Source organism: Chrysemys picta, chromosome 12 (genome assembly GCF_011386835.1).
Source record: "Chrysemys picta bellii isolate R12L10 chromosome 12, ASM1138683v2, whole genome shotgun sequence".
Taxonomy (NCBI): domain Eukaryota; kingdom Metazoa; phylum Chordata; order Testudines; family Emydidae; genus Chrysemys; species Chrysemys picta.
Window position 1 is genome coordinate 924,929 of NC_088802.1, and position 20,717 is coordinate 945,645.

The 20,717-nt window shown below is 56.7% G+C and overlaps 1 protein-coding gene across 6 annotated transcripts in view; it reads left to right on the top strand.

Moving 5' to 3' along the window:
* LOC101954178 (H-2 class I histocompatibility antigen, Q9 alpha chain-like) overlaps nt 1-20,717 on the top strand; it is a 65,382-nt gene that overhangs the window by 31,386 nt on the left and 13,279 nt on the right. The window contains exons 1-2 of one of the 6 annotated variants that reach the window (XM_065563976.1): nt 4,757-5,057; nt 15,260-15,529. The exons of 1 other annotated variant lie outside the window; for it this stretch is intronic. In XM_065563976.1, coding sequence (XP_065420048.1) covers nt 5,003-5,057; nt 15,260-15,529 — 325 coding nt within the window. In that variant the 5' untranslated portion in view covers nt 4,757-5,002. Of the gene's footprint in view, nt 1-4,756; nt 5,058-15,253; nt 15,530-20,717 lie in introns of those variants that run through there. 4 more of the 6 variants (XM_065563975.1, XM_065563977.1, XM_065563973.1 and 1 more) reach the window with 4 other exon arrangements.

Consider the following 20,717-nt stretch of genomic DNA (forward strand, 5'->3'; position numbering starts at 1 on the left):
TTTCCCCTGTGTCTGGCTGATGCGCTCTTCCCCAGAGGTGGCGGCATCTCCAGGTGGCTGCAGGTGCTGTGCACAGTCTGTGAGGCCCTTGGGGGTGACAGGAACTACAGACATGGCAGGAAAGCAGTGAACCCCAGAGTGGGGGGAAGGAACATAGGACACCCCCTCCCGGGAGGGTCTGGTGCTCTCTGCATGGCTCTGAGGGTCTCTCTGATCACAGCCCCCACCCCAGCGTGGCTCAGAGGCCGGTAAGGAGCCCGCTTTCCCAGCTTGGTTACTGTGAATTACTGGCCTGGCTGGAGGAACCTGGGAGTGTCCTGGATCCACCTCCTTCCCCGCACCCCATTAGCCCACGTCTCGGCCTCAGGGAGGGTTTTTTACTACTCCAGATTCCCAAAGAAACCCACCCGGACACGTCCCGTCCCCTGAGCTCTGAGCCCCTGGAGCAGGGGGAGGGAGAGGAGATCATAGACTCACAGAATATCAGAGTTGGAAGGGACCTCAGGAGGTATCTAGTCCAACCCCCTGCTCCAAGCAGAACCAACCCCAACTAAATCATCCCAGCCAGGGCTTCATCAAGCCGGGCCTTAAAAACCTCCAAGGAAGGAGACTCCACCACCTCCCTAGGTCAGGGCCGTCCAGAGGATTCCGGGGGCCTCGGGCAAAGCAATTTTGGAGGCCCCTTCCATAAAAAAAAGTTGCAATACTATAGAATACTATATTCTCGTGGGGGCCCCTGTGGGGCCCGCGGCAAATTGCCCCACTTGTCCCCCCCTCTGGGCGGCCCTGCCCTAGATAACCCATTCCAGTGCTTCACCACCCTCCTAGATTCCCAATGGCGGCGGGTGCCCCCTGGAGAGCAGGGCTGGGTGCTGAGCCCCTTTCTGTGCCGAGAGGCCCCTGGGGTGAGGGGTTTAAGGCCACACTCTCAAAACTGGCCCCTAATTCTGGGTGCCGCCTATTCTGGGTGCACAATTTGAGCCCCACCCTGAGGCTGATGTTGCGGGGTGCTGGGCACCCACAATGGTGGGGGAAATCCCAAGGAGCCAGGGGTGCGCCCCACCTCGAGAGTCAGGGCCCAGGTGTCTCCAGCTGGGCACCTAAAAATGTAAACGTCCAGCTGTGGAGGCCATTTTGAAAACGTTGGCCATTGGGTAAGGCTCTGTAACGGCACTGGGGGGGGGGGCTGCCGCACAGCCCTGAGCTGCTAATCCACGGCCCGGGACAGACTGACTGGGGCGATCGTCAGATGAAACGGGGAGTCCCATCGAGGCGGCCATCTTGTGTTCGCTCACGCACGTCAGATACACAAAATGGCTGCCTGGCCCAGAACGGGGCCAGAAATGTCCTGGGTGTAGCGTCGGTGCCAGCAACTCAGAGCCACCCCCGGGAAACAGACAATCCGGGAGTCGCTCTGGGCTTCAGGGAGACCGTCACCCCCAGCCAGTGTGGGGGAGGCTCTGAGCGGGGCTGTGGGGAGAGCAAGAGGCGTGCATGGCGCGGGGAGGGGGTGTGCATGGCGGGGGGGGAGAGGCGTGCAGTGCATGGCGGGGGGGCGATGCTGGTCTCTGTCCAAACTGCCCTGCTGTGATAGAGCAGAAACCGAAAGCAAGTGGGGTTTCCACCGATAGCGCTGGGAGCCGGGAAACAGGAAGCTGCATTGGGGCTCGGCCCCTGTGAACGCCCCCCACTGACCCGCCCGAGTGGGGAGAGGTCCCAGATGGGGGAGACTCTCCTTAGCCTGGCTCCCCAGCCCAGGAGAGACCGGCCCAGGGCAGGATCCGATCCCAACGCCCACAGTGACTGTATTGCAGCACGGGGCAAACTTCACATGGCCCAGAGCCACCCCCCGCCCCCAAGGGGAGGAGACTGACCCCAAATAGTTCCCAGAAATGATGTAAACAGCCAAGTGCTTGTAAAGACAGAGAAAACCCAGGGGTTAGGTCACTGTTAGCTGCCCGCGCTTAGAGCAGGGGCTAGGAGCCAGGACTCCTGGGTTCTATCCCAACTCTGTGAGGGGAGTGGGGTCCAGTAGATTAGAGCTGGGAGCCAGGACTCCTAGAGTTTGTTCCCATCTTTGCTGTTGTCACAGAGCAAATCCGTCACTTTCCTCTTTGTAAAAAGAACAGGAGTACTTGTGGCACCTTAGAGACTAACAAGTATCAGGGGGTAGCCGTGTTAGTCTGTATCTACAAAAACAACAAGGAGTCTGGTGGCACCTTAAAGACTAACAGATTTATTTGAGCATAAGCTTTCGTGGGCTAAAACCCACTTCATTGGATGCATGTAGTGGAAAATACAGTAGGAAGAGATATGTAGACAGAGGACATGAAAAAATGGGTGTTGCCATACTAATTCTAACGAGGGTAATCAATTAAGGTGGGCTATTATCAGCAGGAGAAAAAAAACTTCTGTAGTGATAATCAGGATGGCCCAGTTGACAAGAAGGTGAGAGCAACAGTAGGGGCAAAATTAGCATGAGGAAATCGTTTTTACTTTGTGTAATGACCCATCCACTCCCAGTCTTTATTCAAACCTAATTTAATGGTGTCCAGTTTGCAAATAGAACAGGAGTACTTGTGGCACCTTAGAGACTAACAAATTTATTAGAGCATAAGCTTTCGTGTAGCCCACGAAAGCTTATGCTCTAATAAATTTGTTAGTCTCTAAGGTGCCACAAGTACTCCTGTTCTTTTTGAGGATACAGACTAACAAGGCTGCTACCCTGAAACCTGTCAGTTTGCAAATGAATTTCAATTCTGCAGTTTCTCGTTGGAGTCTGTTTTTGAAGTTTTTTTGTTGGAGTATTGTGACTTTGAGGTCTGTAATTGAGTGTCCAGGGAGGTTGAAGTGTTCGCAGACTGGTTTTTGAATGTTATAATTCTTAACGTCTGATTTGTGTCCATTTATTCTTTTACGCAGAGACTGTCCGGTTTGGCCAATGTACATGGCAGAGGGGCATTGCTGGCACATGATGGCATATATCACATTGGTAGATGTGCAGGTGAACGAGCCCCTGATGGTATGGCTGATGTGATTAGGTCCTACGATGATGTCACTTGAATAGATATGTGGACAGAGTTGGCAACGGGCTTTGTTGCAAGGATAGGTTAAATTTTTTTCTCTTACTTAATTGGCCTCTCAGAGTTGGTAAGACAACTCCCACCTGTTCATGCTCTCTGTATGTGTGCATATATATCTCCTCAATATATGTGCCACTCTATATGCATCCGAAGAAGTGGGCTGTAGCCCATGAAAGCTTATGCTCTAATAAATGTGTTAGTCTCTAAGGTGCCACAAGTACTCCTGTTCTTTTTGCGGATACAGACTAACACAGCTGCTACTCTGAAACCTGTTTTTGGTGTGTGGTTGCTGGCGAGTATTTGCTTCAGGTTGGGGGGCTGTCAGTAAGCGAGGACTGGCCTGTCTCCCAAGATCTGTGAGAGTGAGGGATCGTCCTTCAGGATAGGTTGTAGATCTCTGATGATGCGCTGGAGAGGTTTTAGTCGGGGGCTGAAGGTGACGGCTAGTGGCATTCTGTTACCTTCGTTGGGCCTGTCCTGGAGTAGGTGACTTCTGGGTACTCGTCTGGCTCTGTCAATCTGTTTCTTCACTTCAGCAGGTGGGTATTGTAGTTGTAAGAACGCTTGATAAAGATCTTGTAGGTGTTTGTCTCTGTCTGAGGGGTTGGAGCAAATTCGGTTGTATCTTAGAGCTTGGCTGTAGACAATGGATCGTGTGGTGTGTCCTGGATGGAAGCTGGAGGCATGTAGGTAAGTGTAGCGGTCAGTAGGTTTCCGGTATAGGGTGGTATTTATGTGACCATTGCTTATTAGCACTGTAGTGTCCAGGAAGTGGATCTCTTGTGTGGACTGGTCCAGGCTGACGTTGATGGTGGGATGGAAATTGTTGAAATGGTGGAATTCCTCAAGGGCTTCTTTTCAATGGGTCCAGATGATGGTAATGTCATCTTTGTGCCTCTCCCCACCCATGAAGTGGGGCAGTAATGGTCTAGACGCGCTGGGGATTGTTGTGTTGTCACTCATCGCAAAGGGGGGGCTGTGGTGTTTAATTCATTACATTAATAAAGTGCCTGAAGTTCCCAGCGTGACAGACACATTCTTGGGCCCCAGACCGAGGTACCTGGATGTTCTCCGGCCTGGGTGCTGCAGGAGGCCAGACGAGATGAGCCAACGGTGCTGTCTGGTCTTAGAATAAATTTAAAGAAAAAAAATCTCCAGAGGAGGCGCTAGTGGTGGGCAGAGAATTAATTCGTTGTTAGTTAATTGCTGTTCTGGTAACTGAAGCCCTGGGGCCAAGTTCTCAGCTGGGCCAAACTCCCACCCAGCGACCATAGCAAGGCCGAGGCCGGGCTCTGGCTGTTCCCAGGCGGGTGCCAGCGTCCCCCTGCCAGGGCTGCCCCCTCTCATGACTCTAGTGTGGGTCTCGCTATCATTGGTGTTTCCGTAAAGCCCCAGCTCCTGGAGTCATGTGAGCAGGGAAGACTCTTAGCCGGTGTTAGTCAAAGGGATGTTTCCAGCCCCTGCCGTTGTGGAGAAAAGTTTGAAATCATGACCCAAGAGCACCCTGATGGCTGGGAAAGGCAGAGAGGGGGGTGCACGGGCCAGTGGGCGGGGCCTAGGGGGGGCGGGGCGCTGCCCGGGGTGCGCTGGTCAGTGGGCGGGGCCTCAGGGGTGGGGGCGGGGCGCTGCCCGGGGATCCCCGCTGCGCTCATCCCCACTCCGACTTTCGCTTTCCCGGGTCCAACCTGCCCGACCGGGTCCTGCCCAGCGACCGGTGACGCGGCCGGGTCTGCGCGCGGCTATTGGCCGGCACATTCCCCTCTCGGCCAATCCGTGCGGGCGGGCGGTGCGCGGTATAAGTAGCGGGCAGCGGTGCGGGGCTCACAGCGCAGCTGGTGTCGGGCTCGGCTGGTGGCGGGTCGGTGCGGGAAAGGGACCGATTCCTGTAGGACAGAGAGCGGGACACGGACCGGGCGGCGATGCTGCCCCTGCTCTTGCTGCTGGGGGCTGCGGCCATCCAGGGGGGCTTCTCCAGTGAGTACGGGGGGGTCTGACCGGGCGGGGGGGGTCGGACCGGACATGGGGGGCGGGGGGGTCTCAGCAGTTCTGGCTCCGCGGTTTGACCGGAGCTCGGGGGTTGTCGGACCGGAGCCGAGGGGTCCGGTCGGTGCCGGGTCGGGATTCACCGCCCTCGGCGGGGGCTGGTTCTGGGTGTGTCGCGTGTTCGCGCCCAGCCAGGCTCGTGGCCCCGCTGTGCTCGGCGCTGCGCACCCCGAGCGGCCCGTGGGGCTCACAGGCGGGGGGGGGGGGTCAGTTCTGTTAGCTCAGGGGTCACATTTCTTGGTCAAGGTCCCAACTCCAGAGACCAGCCCAGACTGATAATACTAATAATAATGCCGGTGAATGACTAACCAGATTTCGGGGTCTGGGTCCCGCTGTGGCTGGCAGGTCCCTGCTGCCCGCCCGGCCCCGGGGCTGTGGGGATCCCCCGCACCAGGCGCTGCCCGGCTGGGTAGTTCCTGGGGCTCGGGGCAGGATGGGGCTCCCCCCCCCCCCCCCGCCCATACTTGTCTGCAGATCCCAGGCCCTTAGTCACAGGGAGTAAATTTACCTCCCTTCCCCCCCCCCCCCCCCCAGAGTGACATGGGGGTGGGGGAGGAAAAGGCTCCTCGGACTCTCCGCCCCTAAGTGGCTCCCGGCAGGTTCTTGGCGCTGGTTTAACCCGTGTCCAGACCCACCGAGGGGGCTTGGCCCTGGCTAGGTGCGGCCGAGGCTGAGCTGTGTCCGCACCAGGCCAGCCGCCCCCAGGGCAGCGATGGGTCTGTGAGTGGGGACAAGTCCTTAGAGGTGTGGTCCTAGGGGGGGATGTGTCACCCCCCGCCCCGTCTCTGGCCGTGTGCCCAGGCCAGGGGAGCGGTGGAGCCCCAGGATCTGTGCGTTAATCAGGGCTTGGTTTGGGGGTGAGCGCCCGTTGCAGAGCACAGACCAGCGGCTGCCTTTGTGCCCCTGGGATCTCCTGGGATTGCTGGGTAGGAGCTTCGGGATCCCCATGGGGGTGTGGGGAGAGGGCCAGGGGCACGTCCCGCTTTTCCTGGCATGGATGTGACTCTCCCGTGGCCCGAGTCTGGCCCCCGAGTTCCCTGTGCGGCAGCAGCTCAGACCCAGGGAGCTCCGCAGCCCGTAGGCAGCTGGGTGAGGCTGTGGGGTGGGTTTGGGGTTTTGTGTGAAGTGGTTTCAGGTGCATTGTTGCCCTCGTGTCACTCAGTGCCAGGCTGGTTTGATGTAACCAGGGTTAGGCCCCCGTGCAGCCTGGCCCCATGGGGGCGAGTAACATTAGGGGCCAGGAATGGAAGGGGGGGATCTGTGCGTTGGGTGCCCCTGGAGCAAAGAGACAGGAGGCCCTCGGGGGTCACAGCCTGCACTGGTGTAACTCCAGCTGCACAGAGCTTTGGCCTGGGCCCTGCAGGGCTGGGTGTGCGCACAGAAGGATGTTAGTGAGGATCAGGGTGTGTCTGACTTTGTTTAATGATGTTGAATCCAGCACCAGCTCCCATCCGTGCCTGGCCAGGCCCTCTTCACTGAAGCTCTGTCTACACAGCACTCCTAGGGTGACCAGAGGTCCCGATTTTATAGGGACAGTCCCAATATTCAAGGCTTTGTCTTATATAGGCGCCTATTACCCCCCCACCCCCTGTCCTGATTTTTCACACTTGCTGTCTGGTCACCCTAGGTACGCCGTACAGCGGCACAGCCATGCTGTTCTAAGGCACGCAGAGTAGCCGCTCTCTGGTGCCAGGGGAGAGCTCTCCTGACGACAAAAGAAAACTACCCCCAACGAGGGCAGTAGCTTCGTCGGCAGGAGAGCGTTTTTCCCCCTAACGAAGCACTGCCCACACTGGCACTTTTCACCATTAAAACTTTTGTCATTCAGGGGGTGGGTTTTTTTTTGTTTTCACACCCCTGAGTGGCAAAGGTGACCTGACAAGGGGGAAATAGGGTTTGTGTCCATTTCTGCTGCTTCCTAATGAATAGTGAAGGCCCAAAAGGGTTTTTCTCCTGCTTGTTTTATTCTAGCTGTCGTCTGCCCTGTTTTGCTGGAGGTCTCCTTGGAGCACCAGAGACCTGGGGTGGGAATTCTCAGTCCTCAGCTGAAGGGCCATAGGGTGTTGAATTTTCGCCGAGGACAGCTTTTCTTCCTACTGCTTGACAGGTGCTTTGGTTAAGTAGGACCTTTGCTACACGTCAAACTTTAAACTGGTTTAGAGAAATCAGTGCATACCCGATTGTGGACCACCTTATTTTGGTATAATAGTGGCTTAACTGAAAAAAGCTGCTCTTATATCAGAATAAGTGTGTCTACATGGAGCTTTGCACCAGTTTACATTTAATTATACTGGTGCGACTCTCCCTGTGGACAAGGCCCAACCAAGTTCAGCTAAACTGAAAAAAGCCACTCTTAAACTGGAATAGGTGTGTCCACACAGCCTTTTGGACTGATTTAACTTAAATCAATTTTAACTGACACCTTAACTTTGACTAGTACTGTAAACTTGTGTGTAGACAAGACCAAGGTGTTAACAAAGTTTAAAAGTTGGAATAAACTTTTTAGGACTGGTCTGCACGCAGTGTTTGTACCTTTTTCACACCGTTTGAAACCATCATAGTTCAGTCAGTGCAACCACTCAGTGTGGCCACAGTTACACTGGTGCAGATGATTCCCCAACATTTACAGCAATAAGCTGTGCTGGCGTAAAGCCCGGCTGTGCGGGTGTAACTGCACTCGCACGAGGGGTTGTGTAAAGCCCGGCTGTACTGGTGTAACTGCACTCGCACGAGGGGTTGTGTAAAGCACGACTGTGCGGGTGTAACTGCACTCGCACGAGGGGTTGTGTAAAGCACGACTGTGCGGATGTAACTGCACTCGCACGAGGGGTTGTGTAAAGCCTGGCTGTGTGGGTGTAACTGCACTCGCACGAGGGTTGTGTAAAGCACGACTGTGCGGATGTAACTGCACTTGCACGAGGGGTTGTGCTGATTTAACTATTTCGGTAAAAAGAAACAAATAAACCTCATCCCTAACTGAAATAGTTAAATAGGAACGGAAACCACGTGTAAAGCCGGCCTCAGAGTGTGAGCTGTTTGGGGCAGGGGCTGTCACGTGCTGTCTGGACAACACCCTGTACAGTGGAGCCCCAGCATGATTAAAGTCAATCTGTGCTACCACAACCTGAAATAATAATTCCTTTCCCTCTCGTTTTCTCGGGTTTCACGTCCTCCCCTCAAATTCTCCAACTGCCCACGGGGTTTTTCAGGAAAAACAGGGTCAATAGAACAGGCCTTTCTAATGGGGAAAATAAGCCAATTTAAAAGTAAAGCTCCCTGCCCTGCTGTCATCGTCATCGTTATTTGTGATTGTCTTGTGCCCAGGAACCTCAGTCCTGGTCCTGGCCCCTGTTGTGCCGGGTGCTGGACAGACACTGAATACACAGACTGTCCCGTCTGAGTCTGAGAGGAGAGATGAATATAGACCAGCGGGGAACTACTAGGGAACAAGGGGATAGCACTGGCCAGTCTGACAGCTGTGGGCTCGACACACCAGTGGCCCAACTGTTATCTGGTTTTTAGGCAGCTGGCAGAGGAGAGCGTTGAGGAATACAGAGATAGTTTCTTGACGCCTTAAATGACTTCTTGGAGCAGCTAGTCCTAGAACTGACAAGGGCAGAGGCAATTCTTGATTTAGTCCTAAGTGGAGCGCAGGATCGGGTCCGAGAGGTGAATATAGCTGGACTGCTTGGGAGTAGTGACCATAATATAATTAAACATCCCTGTGGCGAGGAAAACACCACAGCAGCCACCCCAGGTGCATTTAATTACAGAAAGGGGAACTACACAAAAATGAGGACGCTCATTAAACGGAAATTAAAAGGTACCGTCCCAAAAGTTTCAGAGTAACAGCCGTGTTAGTCTGTATCCGCAAAAAGAAGAACAGGAGTACTTGTGGCACCTTAGAGACTAACAAATTTATTAGAGCATAAGCTTTCGTGGACTACAGCCCACTTCTTCGGATGCATATAGAATGGAACATACATTGAGGAGATATATATACACACACATACAGAGAGCATAAACAGGTGGGAGTTCTCTTACCAACTCTGAGAGGCCAATTAATTAAGAGGAAAAAAAACTTTTGAAGTGATAATCAAGCTAGCCGAGTACAGACAGTTTGATAATAAGTGTGAGAGTACTTACAAGGGGAGATAGAGTCAATGTTTGTAATGGCTCAGCCATTCCCAGTCCTTATTCAAACCGGAGTTGATTGTGTCTAGTTTGCATATCAATTCTAGCTCACCAGTCTCTCTTTGGAGTCTGTTTTTGAAGTTTTTCTGTTGTAATATAGCCACCCGCAGGTCTGTCACTGAATGACCAGACAGGTTAAAGTGTTCTCCCACTGGTTTTTGAGTATTTTTGATTCCTGATGTCAGATTTGTGTCCATTAATTCTTTTGCGTAGAGACTGTCCGGTTTGGCCAATGTACATGGCAGAGGGGCATTGCTGGCACATGATGGCATATATCACATTGGTAGATGTGCAGGTGAACGAGCCCCTGATGGTATGGCTGATGTGATTAGGTCCTATGATGATGTCACTTGAATAGATATGTGGACAGAGTTGGCATCGGGGTTTGTTACAAGGATAGGTTCCTGGGTTAGTGGTTTTGTTCAGTGATGTGTGGTTGCTGGTGAGTATTTGCTTTAGGTTGGGGGGTTGTCTGTAAGCGAGGATAGGTCTGTCTCCCAAGATCTGTGAGAGTAAAGGATCATCTTTCAGGATAGGTTGTAGATCTCTGATGATGCGCTGGAGAGGTTTTAGTTGGGGGCTGAAGGTGATAGCTAGTGGTGTTCTGTTATTTTCTTTGTTGGGCCTGTCTTGTAGGAGGTGACTTCTGGGTACTCGTCTGGCTCTGTCAATCTGTTTTTTCACTTCAGCAGGTGGGTATTGTAGTTTTAAGAATGCTTGATAGAGATCTTGTAGGTGCTTGTCTCTATCCGAGGGATTGGAGCAAATGCGGTTAATCTTAGAGCTTGGCTGTAGACAATGGATCGTGTGGTGTGTCCTGGATGGAAGCTGGAGGCATGTAGGTAAGTGTAGCGGTCAGTAGGTTTCCGGTATAGGGTGGTATTGATGTGACCATCGCTTATTAGCACAGTAGTGTCCAGGAAATGGACCGCTTGTGTGGATTGATCTAGGCTGAGGTTGATGGTGGGATGGAAATTATTGAAATCATGGTGAAATTCCTCAAGGGCTTCTTTTCCATGGGTCCAGATGATGAAGATGTCATCAATGTAGCGCAAGTAGAGTAGGGGCGTTAGGGGACGAGAGCTAAGGAAGCTAAGTATTTTGATTCCTGACATCAGGAATCAAAATACTCAAAAACCAGTGGGAGAACACTTTAACCTGTCTGGTCATTCAATGACAGACCTGCGGGTGGCTATATTACAACAGAAAAACTTCAAAAACAGACTCCAAAGAGAGATTGGTGAGCTAGAATTGATATGCAAACTAGACACAATCAACTCCGGTTTGAATAAGGACTGGAATGGCTGAGCCATTACAAACATTGACTCTATCTCCCCTTGTAAGTACTCTCACACTTATTATCAAACTGTCTGTACTCGGCTAGCTTGATTATCACTTCAAAAGTTTTTTTTTCTCTTAATTAATTGGCCTCTCAGAGGTGGTAAGACAACTCCCACCTGTTCATGCTCTCTGTATGTGTGTATATATATCTCCTCAATATATGTTCCATTCTATATGCATCCGAAGAAGTGGGCTGTAGTCCACGAAAGCTTATGCTCTAATAAATTTGTTAGTCTCTAAGGTGCCACAAGTCCTCCTGTTCTTCTTTTTGCGTCCCAAAAGTGAAATCCCTGAAAGCTGCATGGAAACTTTTTAAAGATGCCGTAATAGAGGCTCGACTTACTATGTTTTTTAATTTGGGATAAACATTTAAGAGAACCAAAAAAGTGCCACCCTGGCTAAAGAACAAAGTAAAAGAAGCAGTGAGAGACAGAAAGGCATCCTTTAGAAAGTGGAAGTTAAATCCTAGTGAGGAAAATAGAAAGGAGCATAAACTCTGGTAAGTGAAGTGTGAAAATGTAATTAGAAAGGCCACAAATGAATTTGAACAGCTAGCCAACGAATCAAAACGTAATAGCAAAAAATTTAAGTTCATCAGAAGCAGGAAGCCTGCTAAACAGCCAATGGGGCTACTGGACGATGGAGGTGCTCAAGGAGCACTCCTGGACGATAAGGCCATTGCAGAGAAACTAAATGCATTTTTTTGCATCAGTCTTCACGGCTGAGGATGGGGAGGAGATTCCCAAACCTGAGCCATTCTTTTTAGGTGACACATCTGAGGAACTGTCCCAGATTGAGGTGTCATTAGAGGAGGCTTTGGAACAAATTGATTCATCAGTAATAAGTCACTGGGACCAGATGGTATTCACCCAAGAGTTCTGGAGGAACTCAAATATTAAATTGCGGAACTACTAACTGTGGTATGTAGCCTATCCTTTAAATCTGCTTTTGTACCACATGACTGGAGGATAGCTAATGTGATGCCAAGTTTTTAAAAAGGCTCCAGAGATGATCCTGGCAATTACAGGCCTGTAAGCCTGACTTCAGTACCAGGCAAACTGGTTGAAACTATAGTAAAGAACAGAATTATCAGACACATAGATGAACACAATTTGTTGGGGAAGAGTCAACATGGTTTTTGTAAAAGGAAATCATGCCTCACTAATCATCTAGAATTCTTTGAGGTGGTCAACAGGCATGTTGACCAATGTGATCCAGTGGATATAGTGTATTTAGATTTTCAGAAAGCCCTTGAGATGGTTCCCTCCCCCAAGGGTCTTAAGCTGTCATGAGATAAGAGGAGAAGGTCCTCTCATGGATTGGTAACTGGTTAAAAGAGGAAACAAAGGGTAGGAATAAATGGTCAGTTTTCAGAATGGAGGGAGGTAAATAGTGGTGTCCCTCAGGGGTCTGTACTGGGCCCAGTCCTATTCAACATATTCATAAATGATCTGAAAAAAGGAGTAAACAGTGAGGTGGCAAAATTTGCAGATGATACATGTGACGAACTGGGACTGTTCTTGCTGGGGTGTGTGAATGCTGACAGGGGAGTGTGACTAGGATGGTCTGCATCGGGGGATGGGAGTCGGCCCAAGGGAACATACCTGAGCTTGTAACATGAGAACCCAGAGGGGTTGGAGGTCAGGTGACTCCGGGGCCCGGGAAACTGAACAAAGTCTGTGGGAGGGGTGGCTAAAAGGAGAGTGCTGGAAGGAGGCTGGAGAGATGGCTGGGAGGCAGAGATGGCTCTGACTCCCCAAGGGGGGTGGGCTGGCATGCCCTGGGACCCCAAGCTGGACTTAACTGAGGGGGTCCTGTTGTCTGTGCCTGCAAGACCTTTCTTGGACTGTATTCCTGTCATCCAAATAAACCTTCTGCTTTACTGGCTGGCTGAGAGTCATGGTGAATCGCAGGAAGCTGGGGGTGCAGGGCCCTGAGTCCCCCAATACTCCGTGACAATACAAAACTACTCAAGATAGTTAAGTCAAGTCCAAAGCAGACTGCGAAGAGTTACAAAGGGGTCTCACAAAACTGGGTGACTGGGCAACAAAATGGCAGATGAAATTTAATATTGATAAATGCAAAGTAATGCATGCTGGAAAACATCCTCACAACTATACATATAATGATGGGGTCTAAATTAGCTGTTACCACTCAAGAAAGAGATCTTGGAGTCATTGTGGATAGTTCTTTGAAAACATCCACTCAGTGTGCAGCGGTAGTCAAAAAAGCGAACAATGTTGGGAATCATTAAGGAGATAGATAACAAGACAGAAAATATCCTATTGATTCTATGTAAATCCATGGCACGCTTACATCTTGAATACTGTGTGCAGATGTGGTCGCCCCATCTCAAAAAAGATATACACCTCTACCTTGATATAACACTAATTTGATATAACGTGGTAAAGCAGTGCTCGGGGTGAGGGGGGGGCTGTGCACTCCAGCAGATCAAAGCAAGTTCGATACAAGTTTCACCTATAATGCGGTAAGATTTTTTTGGCTCCCAAGGACAACGTTATAGCTGGGTAGAGGTGTATTGGAATTGGAAAAAAGTTCCACAAAAGGGGAACAAAAATGATTAGGGGTCTGGAATAGCTACTGTATGAGGAGAGGTTAATAAGACTGGCACTTTTCAGCCTAGAAAAGAGATGACAAAGGGGGAATATGATAGAGGTCTATAACATCATGACGGGTGTGGAGAAAATCAAGTGTTATTTACTCCTTCTCATAACACAAGAACTAGGGCTCACTAAATGAAATTAATAGGCAGCAGGTTTAAGTATTTCTTCACAGAACACAGTCAACATGTGGAACTCCTTGCCAGAGGATGTTGTGAAGGCCAAGACTATAAGAGAAGTCAAAAAAAGAACTAGATCAGTTCCTGGAGGACGGGTCCATCAATGGCTGTTATCCAGGATGGGCAGGGATAGTGTCCCTAACCTCTGTTTGCCAGAAGCTGGGAATGGGCGACAGGGGATGGATCACTTGATGATTCCCTGTTCTGTTCATTTCCTCTGGGGCACCTGGCACTGGCCACTGTCGGAAGACAGGACACTGGGCTAGATGGACCTTTGGTCTGACCCAGTGTGGCCTTTGGTATGTGGTTGGAGCCCTCGTCGAGGAGGTGGGAGACGGGGGGGCCATTCCTCCTGCTCCACTGATTGGATAACTAGTCGGCCAGAGAGGAGGAGCAGCAGCAGCCCTGCTCGCTGGATCGGGCCCCTGGGCTCTGAACGAAGGGCCGAGAGGGAAAGTGGCTGGCGCTGACGGGGGGACGCGGCGATCAGCAGCCGGGGGAGCGGAGGGGAAGAAAAGGGGGAGCCTGTCTCTGGTTATGTCTGAGCTGGGAGAGACCAGACAGAGCTAAGCCAGGGCAGGGCTGTCCCTGGTGCGTGTCCAGCGCCCAGCGCAGGGGGGCTCTGGTCTAACTAGCGAACAAGACCCCGATCCTGCAGACACAGTGTGTAACGTTACGGGGGGAGGACCAAACAAGCTGCATCAGCCTGATCCCCAGCCGTGTAACTCCCCTGGGCAGTGTCTGATGGTGGGAGGGGGGGACACTCACAGGGATGAAGGGATTTGGGGGTTCAGTCTCTGCAGCACCAGGCCCTTTGTCTGGGACCTGCAGCCTTCCCTCTCCCCCCCCCCCCCCCCCGACCCAGCCTGTGGGGAGAACCCGGCACAGGGATGGGGCATCACCCTGTGAGCTCCATGGGGCAGGGCTCAGGCAGTGCCTGGCGCAACAGGGGCCCAATCCCTACAGGGGACCCGGGGGGCAGCTACAGCGTGAATCAATGATCAATTGTGTGCACAGCCGGGGCCCTGGCTCCCCCCTGCAGCTTGGAGAGATCCCCTCCTGCAGAGCCCCCACCCCCCAAGCTTCAGCTCCTGCATCTCCCCCTGCCTGCCTTTGTCCTGCTGCACCCTCCCCTGGGGGCTCCTCTTGGCTGCCCTCCTCATCCTCCTCCCACCAGCCCTTTCCCCCCATTGAGCACATCCCCCTCCTCACACCCCCTGCAGCCCTGCTCCCTTCCTGCTCCTTATGGGTCCCTCCAGCATTGCCCCCCCCCCCCCGCAGCCCTGCCAAGCTCTGGGTGCCCCTCCCCCGCCCTTCTCCTGCCCCATCTCCCCTGGGGGTGGCTCCTGGGCATTGTGCTGACCTCCCCCCTAACCTCCCCTTCCTCCCTCCCTGCCGCCCTGCTCCCCCCCCTGCAGTTCTGTCCCCCCCCACTCCTATCTCTGCTCCCCTCCCCCTCATGCCCCCCTCCTGCCCTGACCCCCCTCGCCCCTCCCCGCCCCCTTCCTGGACCCCTTTCCTTCTTCACACTCTCCTGCTGCCCCCTCCTCCCAGGGGAGTGTCCTGCCCCTCCCCCTCCGCCCGTCCTCCACCTTCCTCCTCCCGCAGCCAGTCCCGCCCCCGCCCCCTTGGTCCCGCGGCGATGGGCCCCGCCCAGGGGAGTGTCCAGCCCCCCTCCCCACCCCCTGCTCTCCGTCCCCCCCCGCCCCCTCGCTGCTGTGTGTCCCGCCTCCCCCCCCCGTGGCCGCTCCCGAGTCCCGGGGCCGGCTCTGACCCCCCCGTCTCCCCGCAGACCCAGGCCCAGGCCTGCACTCGCTGCGCTATTTCTACACGGCGGTGTCGGAGCCCAGCCCGGGGCTGCCCGAGTTCATCACAGTCGGGTATGTGGACGATCAGCTCATCGATCACTACGACAGCGAGCGGGGGAGCGCGGAGCCACGCGCGGAGTGGATGGCGCGGAGCGAGGGGCCGGAGTACTGGAAGCGGCAGGCGCAGATCTCCCAGGGCACACAGGCCACGTACCGAGCGGACCTGAACACGCTGCGCGGGCGCTACAACCAGACCGGGGGTGAGTGCGGGGCCCGGTCACTGCCCGGACCGGACACGGGGCTCGCGCTGCGGGGGGGGCAGAGGGGCTCACAGCAGGGGGGGGGTCGGTGTGGGGAGCAGAGAGGGTGTGAATTGGGGGGGGCACAGGGACTCGCAGCAGGGGGAGGCTGGGGGGTCGGTGTGGCGGAGGGGGACCCGCGGAAGGGGGAGTTGGTGTGAATTGGGGGGGGGGCAGAGGGATTCACAGCAGGGTGGGGGCTGGGGATGTTGGGGGGGGGACCCACGGGGGGGTTAATGTCCCAGTGCTCGATGTGAACACCGGGTTCCCGTGGAAGGAAGGGGATGGACGCAATGGGGGGCAGTGTTGGTGGGGTGTCAGTGTGGTGACACTGCAGCTTCCTACTTACCCCTGCTTCCCCCCCCCCCCCCCCGCTATCCTCCCTCCCGGTTCCCTCCTACCCCCTCCCACAGCCCTCTGCCCCCCCCATTCCCTGCTACTCCCTCCCACAGTGCTGTGCTCCCCCCCCCTTCCCTCCTACCTCCTCCCACAGCCATTTGCTCCCCCCAGATTCCCTCCTACCTCCTCCCACATCCCTCTGCCCCCCCCCCCCGGTTCCTTCCTACCCCCCTCCCACAGCCCTGTGCTCCCCCCCCCTTATTTCCCTCCTTCCCCCTCCCACAGCCCTTTGCTCCCGCCCCAGATTCCCTCCTACCCCCTCCCACAGCCCTCTGCCCCCCCCCCGTTCCTTCCTACCCCCTCCCACAGCCCTCTGCTTCCCCCCCCGTTCCCTCCTAGCCCCTCCCACAGCTCTCTGCTTCCCCCCCCTTCCCTCCTACCCCCTCCCACAGCCCTCTGCCCCCCCCATTCCCTGCTACTCCCTCCCACAGTGCTGTGCTCCCCCCCCCCCCCAGTTCCCTCCTACCCCCTCCCACAGCCCCCTGCTCCACAACTGGGGGTGGCAGGGTCCCCGTTGGTGTCTCCCACATACAGATCTACCCCCGCCGTTAGCAGTGGGGCGGCACCATGGGGCCAGTGAGCGAGACTGAGCGTGAGGCAGAGGCGATAATCCCTGGTGCTGAACAAGGGGGCTGCAGCCCCAGCCGTGACGCTCAGTGCAGGCAGCCCCTTACTCCCCCCCGGCAGGCACCTCTCGTGTGCACCCAGGCGTCCCGGAGCTCGGGCTCTGGTCCTGCAGCACCTGCCCCACAGGGTGCTCTTGGGCCTGGTGCCAGCCCTGCTGCTCAAGGGGGGTGGGGACAGGACGCAGAGGGGTGTCCCTGTCAGCTCGCTAGGCAGACAGGGCTCTGCAGGGGGAGAGGCCCCAGCGTGTATCTGCCCCCCCCCCAGCAATCGGGGTGGGGGGGGGAATGAGGCCAGCTCTTCTCTCTGCCCCCCCCCCCCCCCTTAGCAATCGGGGCTGCAGGGGCAGGGGTGGCCTTCACCGCCTGCTGCTGCTATATGGTGCGGGGGGGGCTCTGCTTTCTCCTGTCCCCCCATCCGCCCTCCCGCTCCCCATTCTCCAGTCCCAGGCCCCTCGCTAAGGGGGTGCTGGGGGACACTGTCTCCCCACTCACACCCCCCATCCCGGGAACAGCTCCCAGCACTGAGCTTTAAGCTCCCCACCCTGGGGGGTCCTGGCCCTGCTGCCTCCCCCTGCGCTGCCCCCTCCCCCCCCCCCACCTAGGGCAGAGCCCCGTGGGGCCTTGGGAGGCGCCTCCTGGCCGGGACACCCCAGGGAAGGGACCTGGGCTAGAGCAGGGCCTGTGGGGGGGCAGAGGTGGGTGTGTATTTGGGGCAGGGGCCCTGCAGGGAGGCAGTTCCCCAGGGGGATGGTTCCTGGGGGCTGGGAGGGAGGCTGGAGATCAGCGTCACCAGCCCCGAGTGTTCAGACGTCCTTCGTCAGGCCCAGATCCCTCGTGAGATCGGCTTCAGGAGCCTGGGATTTTACACCACAATTTCCTTCCGTCTGCGCGTCCCCGGCTCCGTCCCCAGGGGCTGAAGCTCCCAGGCAGAGCCGGACCTGCCAGTCGCTGCCCGGAGGAGCCCCAGGTTCCCGCTGTGCCCCCAGTGCTGCAGGACGGTCCCCAGGTGCCGCTGCAGAGCAGGACGGCGTTTGCCTTTCTAGCTGGGTCTGGGCCCCACCCACACGGGGGAGCCACAGGCCTGGTCCCTCCGAGACCCCGTCGGTGCCCCCCCCCAGCTCATCCCTGTGGAGAGCGTGAGGGGGAGAAGAGGAATGGGTGGGGCTTCCTGACTCCCCCCTCCCCCCTTGGGCACCTGGCTGGGGGTCTCTGCATGTTCTGTGCCAGCTGCTCGGCCGGCCGGGAGCATCACAGAGCCCCTCTCCTGAGTCTGGAGCAGCAAACCTGCAGGCCGGGCACCTCGTCCCCTCGCCCTCGTCAGACGTGTTCCCAGGGCTTCCCCTCCTGCTCTCAGGCCCAGGGCATTTCCCTCCCCTGCTGGAGCCCGATACCTTTGGGAGGTTTTTGTCCCTGCCAGTCTCTGTCCAGCACAGGGGTCGGAGGAGGGTTGAACCCTGGGATTTTCTATCATAGACCCGGACCCGCCGTAGCGACCTTTCCCCGGGGTGGCCTGCACTGTGCAGACTCGGTCAGAGCCTCCTGCTCCGGGGACAGAGGCCAGGAACTCAGTGCTGGGGGAACAGTGGGGTCAGGCCCAGGGACCGGTGGACCCTCCCCCTCTTAGGGCATCCTCTGAGCCCTGCTGGCGAGAGACGTCCCTGTCACCCTCAGACTGCGCTGGGAGCATCCACGGGGCAGGCGGCCCAGTCCCCACGGCCGTCAGCCTCCTCCTCCTCCCCGAGGCCACAGGAAACGCAGAGCCGCTCCGGGGAGCTAAACCCCGGCACAGGGTCCGGCAGCTCGGTCCGGTTCAGTCTGCTGCTGCCGGTTCTCCAGGGAGGGCGGCGCTGAGGGAAGGAAGCAGGAATCCAGGTCTGGCAGGTGCAGGAGCCTGCAGTGTCCCCGGGAGGAGGGACAGCGCTCGGATTCGGAGCAGGGGCCACAGGAGAGGGAGAGCAGGAAACTCCTCCAGCGGGATTCTTCGAAGCCACGTGTGAGCGGGCGGTGTCCAGTTCAGAGCGACCGCCCGCGGAGCCAGGTCAGAACAGCAGTGACCCCGCTCAGCAGTGTTACCCCCGAGGTTCCCAAACCCACCTCGTCTTCCTCTCAGCGCGGCCTCGACAGACGGGATCCAGGAGGAGCGGGTGCGCCCCCGAGAGACGGAGCAGGGGGCTAAGAACCAGCCAGAGCCAGAGTTCATTTCCTCTCCTGAGGTCAATGGAGCACGGACGCCCCTAGCTCAGGACACGGCAGGGCCTGTGCAGGGAGACTGAAATCCTACGGCCCCTGACCAGGAGGATGGACACGGCGCTCTGGAGACACCGCGAGGCAGCTCCCGCGTCCCTCAGAGTCCTGCTGCGTCCCGCGCTCTGCCCAGCAGGACCGGCCGGCCTGTGTGGATCTGGCCCTCTCACATACAGCCCATGCTTGGGTCTGGGGGCTCAGAACGACTCCCCTGGCAGCAGCCGTCCGTCTGACTCCCCTCTGGACGCCCTGCGGGGCTCAGCAGGGGCCAGGGCTGCAGGGCGGTTACCTGTCGGCGTGGGCAGCTGGGTGCCAAAGGCAGCTGGCCAGGCCGTAGCGACCCGCACTCCCCTCCCAACACTGCATCGGGCGACTCCTCAGACAAGGCAAAGACGCCCCTGGCTCCTGCCAAGGCTGCAGAGGGGCTGTAAATCCTGCTCCAGACCCAGGCCGTCGTTCCCAGCGTCCAGACCAGCCGTGCAGCAGGTGAGACGATCCCGGTCACTGCAGGGAAAGTGTCGACACCCAGAGGTGGCTGATCCGGGGGGACACCCACAGGGCAGCCTCTGGTCCCAGACACCGTGTGACTCGCCGCCAGAGCAGACGGGGACGGAGCAGCACACGGGGTCGTCTTCTCCTGTGTGCGGATCTTTGTTCTCTGATCACCGCACCAGGCGAGTTCTGCGCTGTCCAGAGAGCGTGGGCACTGGCTCTGCCCAGATTGGCCCCTTCTCCCTCTCCCAAGGTTCCTCGGGAGGGGGGGATGCAGGCGGCTGTCCCCCATCTCCTGCAGACGGGGCCGTAGGACCAGCCCCAGAGAGGGGACAGGGCGTGTACTCCATCCTGTCCCTGCTCCAGGAGAAATCGGGGCAATAGGGCCGTGCTCCGTGTGAAACATCTACGGGAGAGCCCCAGGCAGCCCCGATTCAAGACAGACGTTTAAGTCCCACCCTGGCAATGATCAGCAAAGGGCCTGTCTGTGCTCCATGGAGCTGAGAGATGCAGCTCTCCCCACCCCCCCCTCGTCAGCATCACCACAGAGCTCTGTGTCACCTCTGCATCCCAGCGCGTCCGGTTCAGCTCCTCGCCCGTCGGCCTCGCCGCAGCCCCAGGGGACCTGCCACGGGTTCGTTGTCAGGGTCGCTGCCCTCAGACAGGAAGGGGTCACCTCTAGCCATCCTCAGCGACGCTCCAGCCAGAGAAACCCAGACAAATGTCCCAGGCACTCCGGATCCTGGGACCGTGGGTTCGTTCTGCGCCGGGAAGAGAGACGCCTGGGCCCCACCCCGCGGAGAGCTCACCTGGGCGTGGGAGTGACCCACAGTCTCTCAGGGGTTATTGCTCCGGAGAGATGGGACAATTCCCTGCTTTGCTCAGGACGTCCAGCAGCCTGCGGGAAGTCTCAGCCTGCCCCGGTGTCACTGCTGGGGTGTGTTGTGTGTGGACACACTGCAGTGAGTGCACACGAGAGCTCTCCAGTCGTTCCTGCTGTCCCTGCCGGCTCACACCTCGTTGCGTCCGACCAGGAGAGTCCGGCTTCCCCGGAGCCGCAGCACCTCTTGGATGGGGGCTCAGCGCCTGTCGTTTCCCGTAGCCGGGCCGGGCAGGAGAGTGCTACGGGCAGTGCCAGCCTGGGGGATGGGGGGGCGCTCGCGTGGAGGTGAGCTCAGTATGGAGCAGGGGAGGGAACCTGGCATAACCTGGATGCAGTGCAGGGTGATTGGCTGCGGATCCGGCCCTGTCCCCAGGGTGAGCAGCTTTCTCTTCCTGCTCCGACCCGACCCCAGTGCCGTGCCCTGTGTCAGCGAACAGGGCAGGGCGAGGTCGTCACCCCAGCAGGAGGAAGCCGACCCTCTGATGTCCTGTGTGGAGCGAAGCCC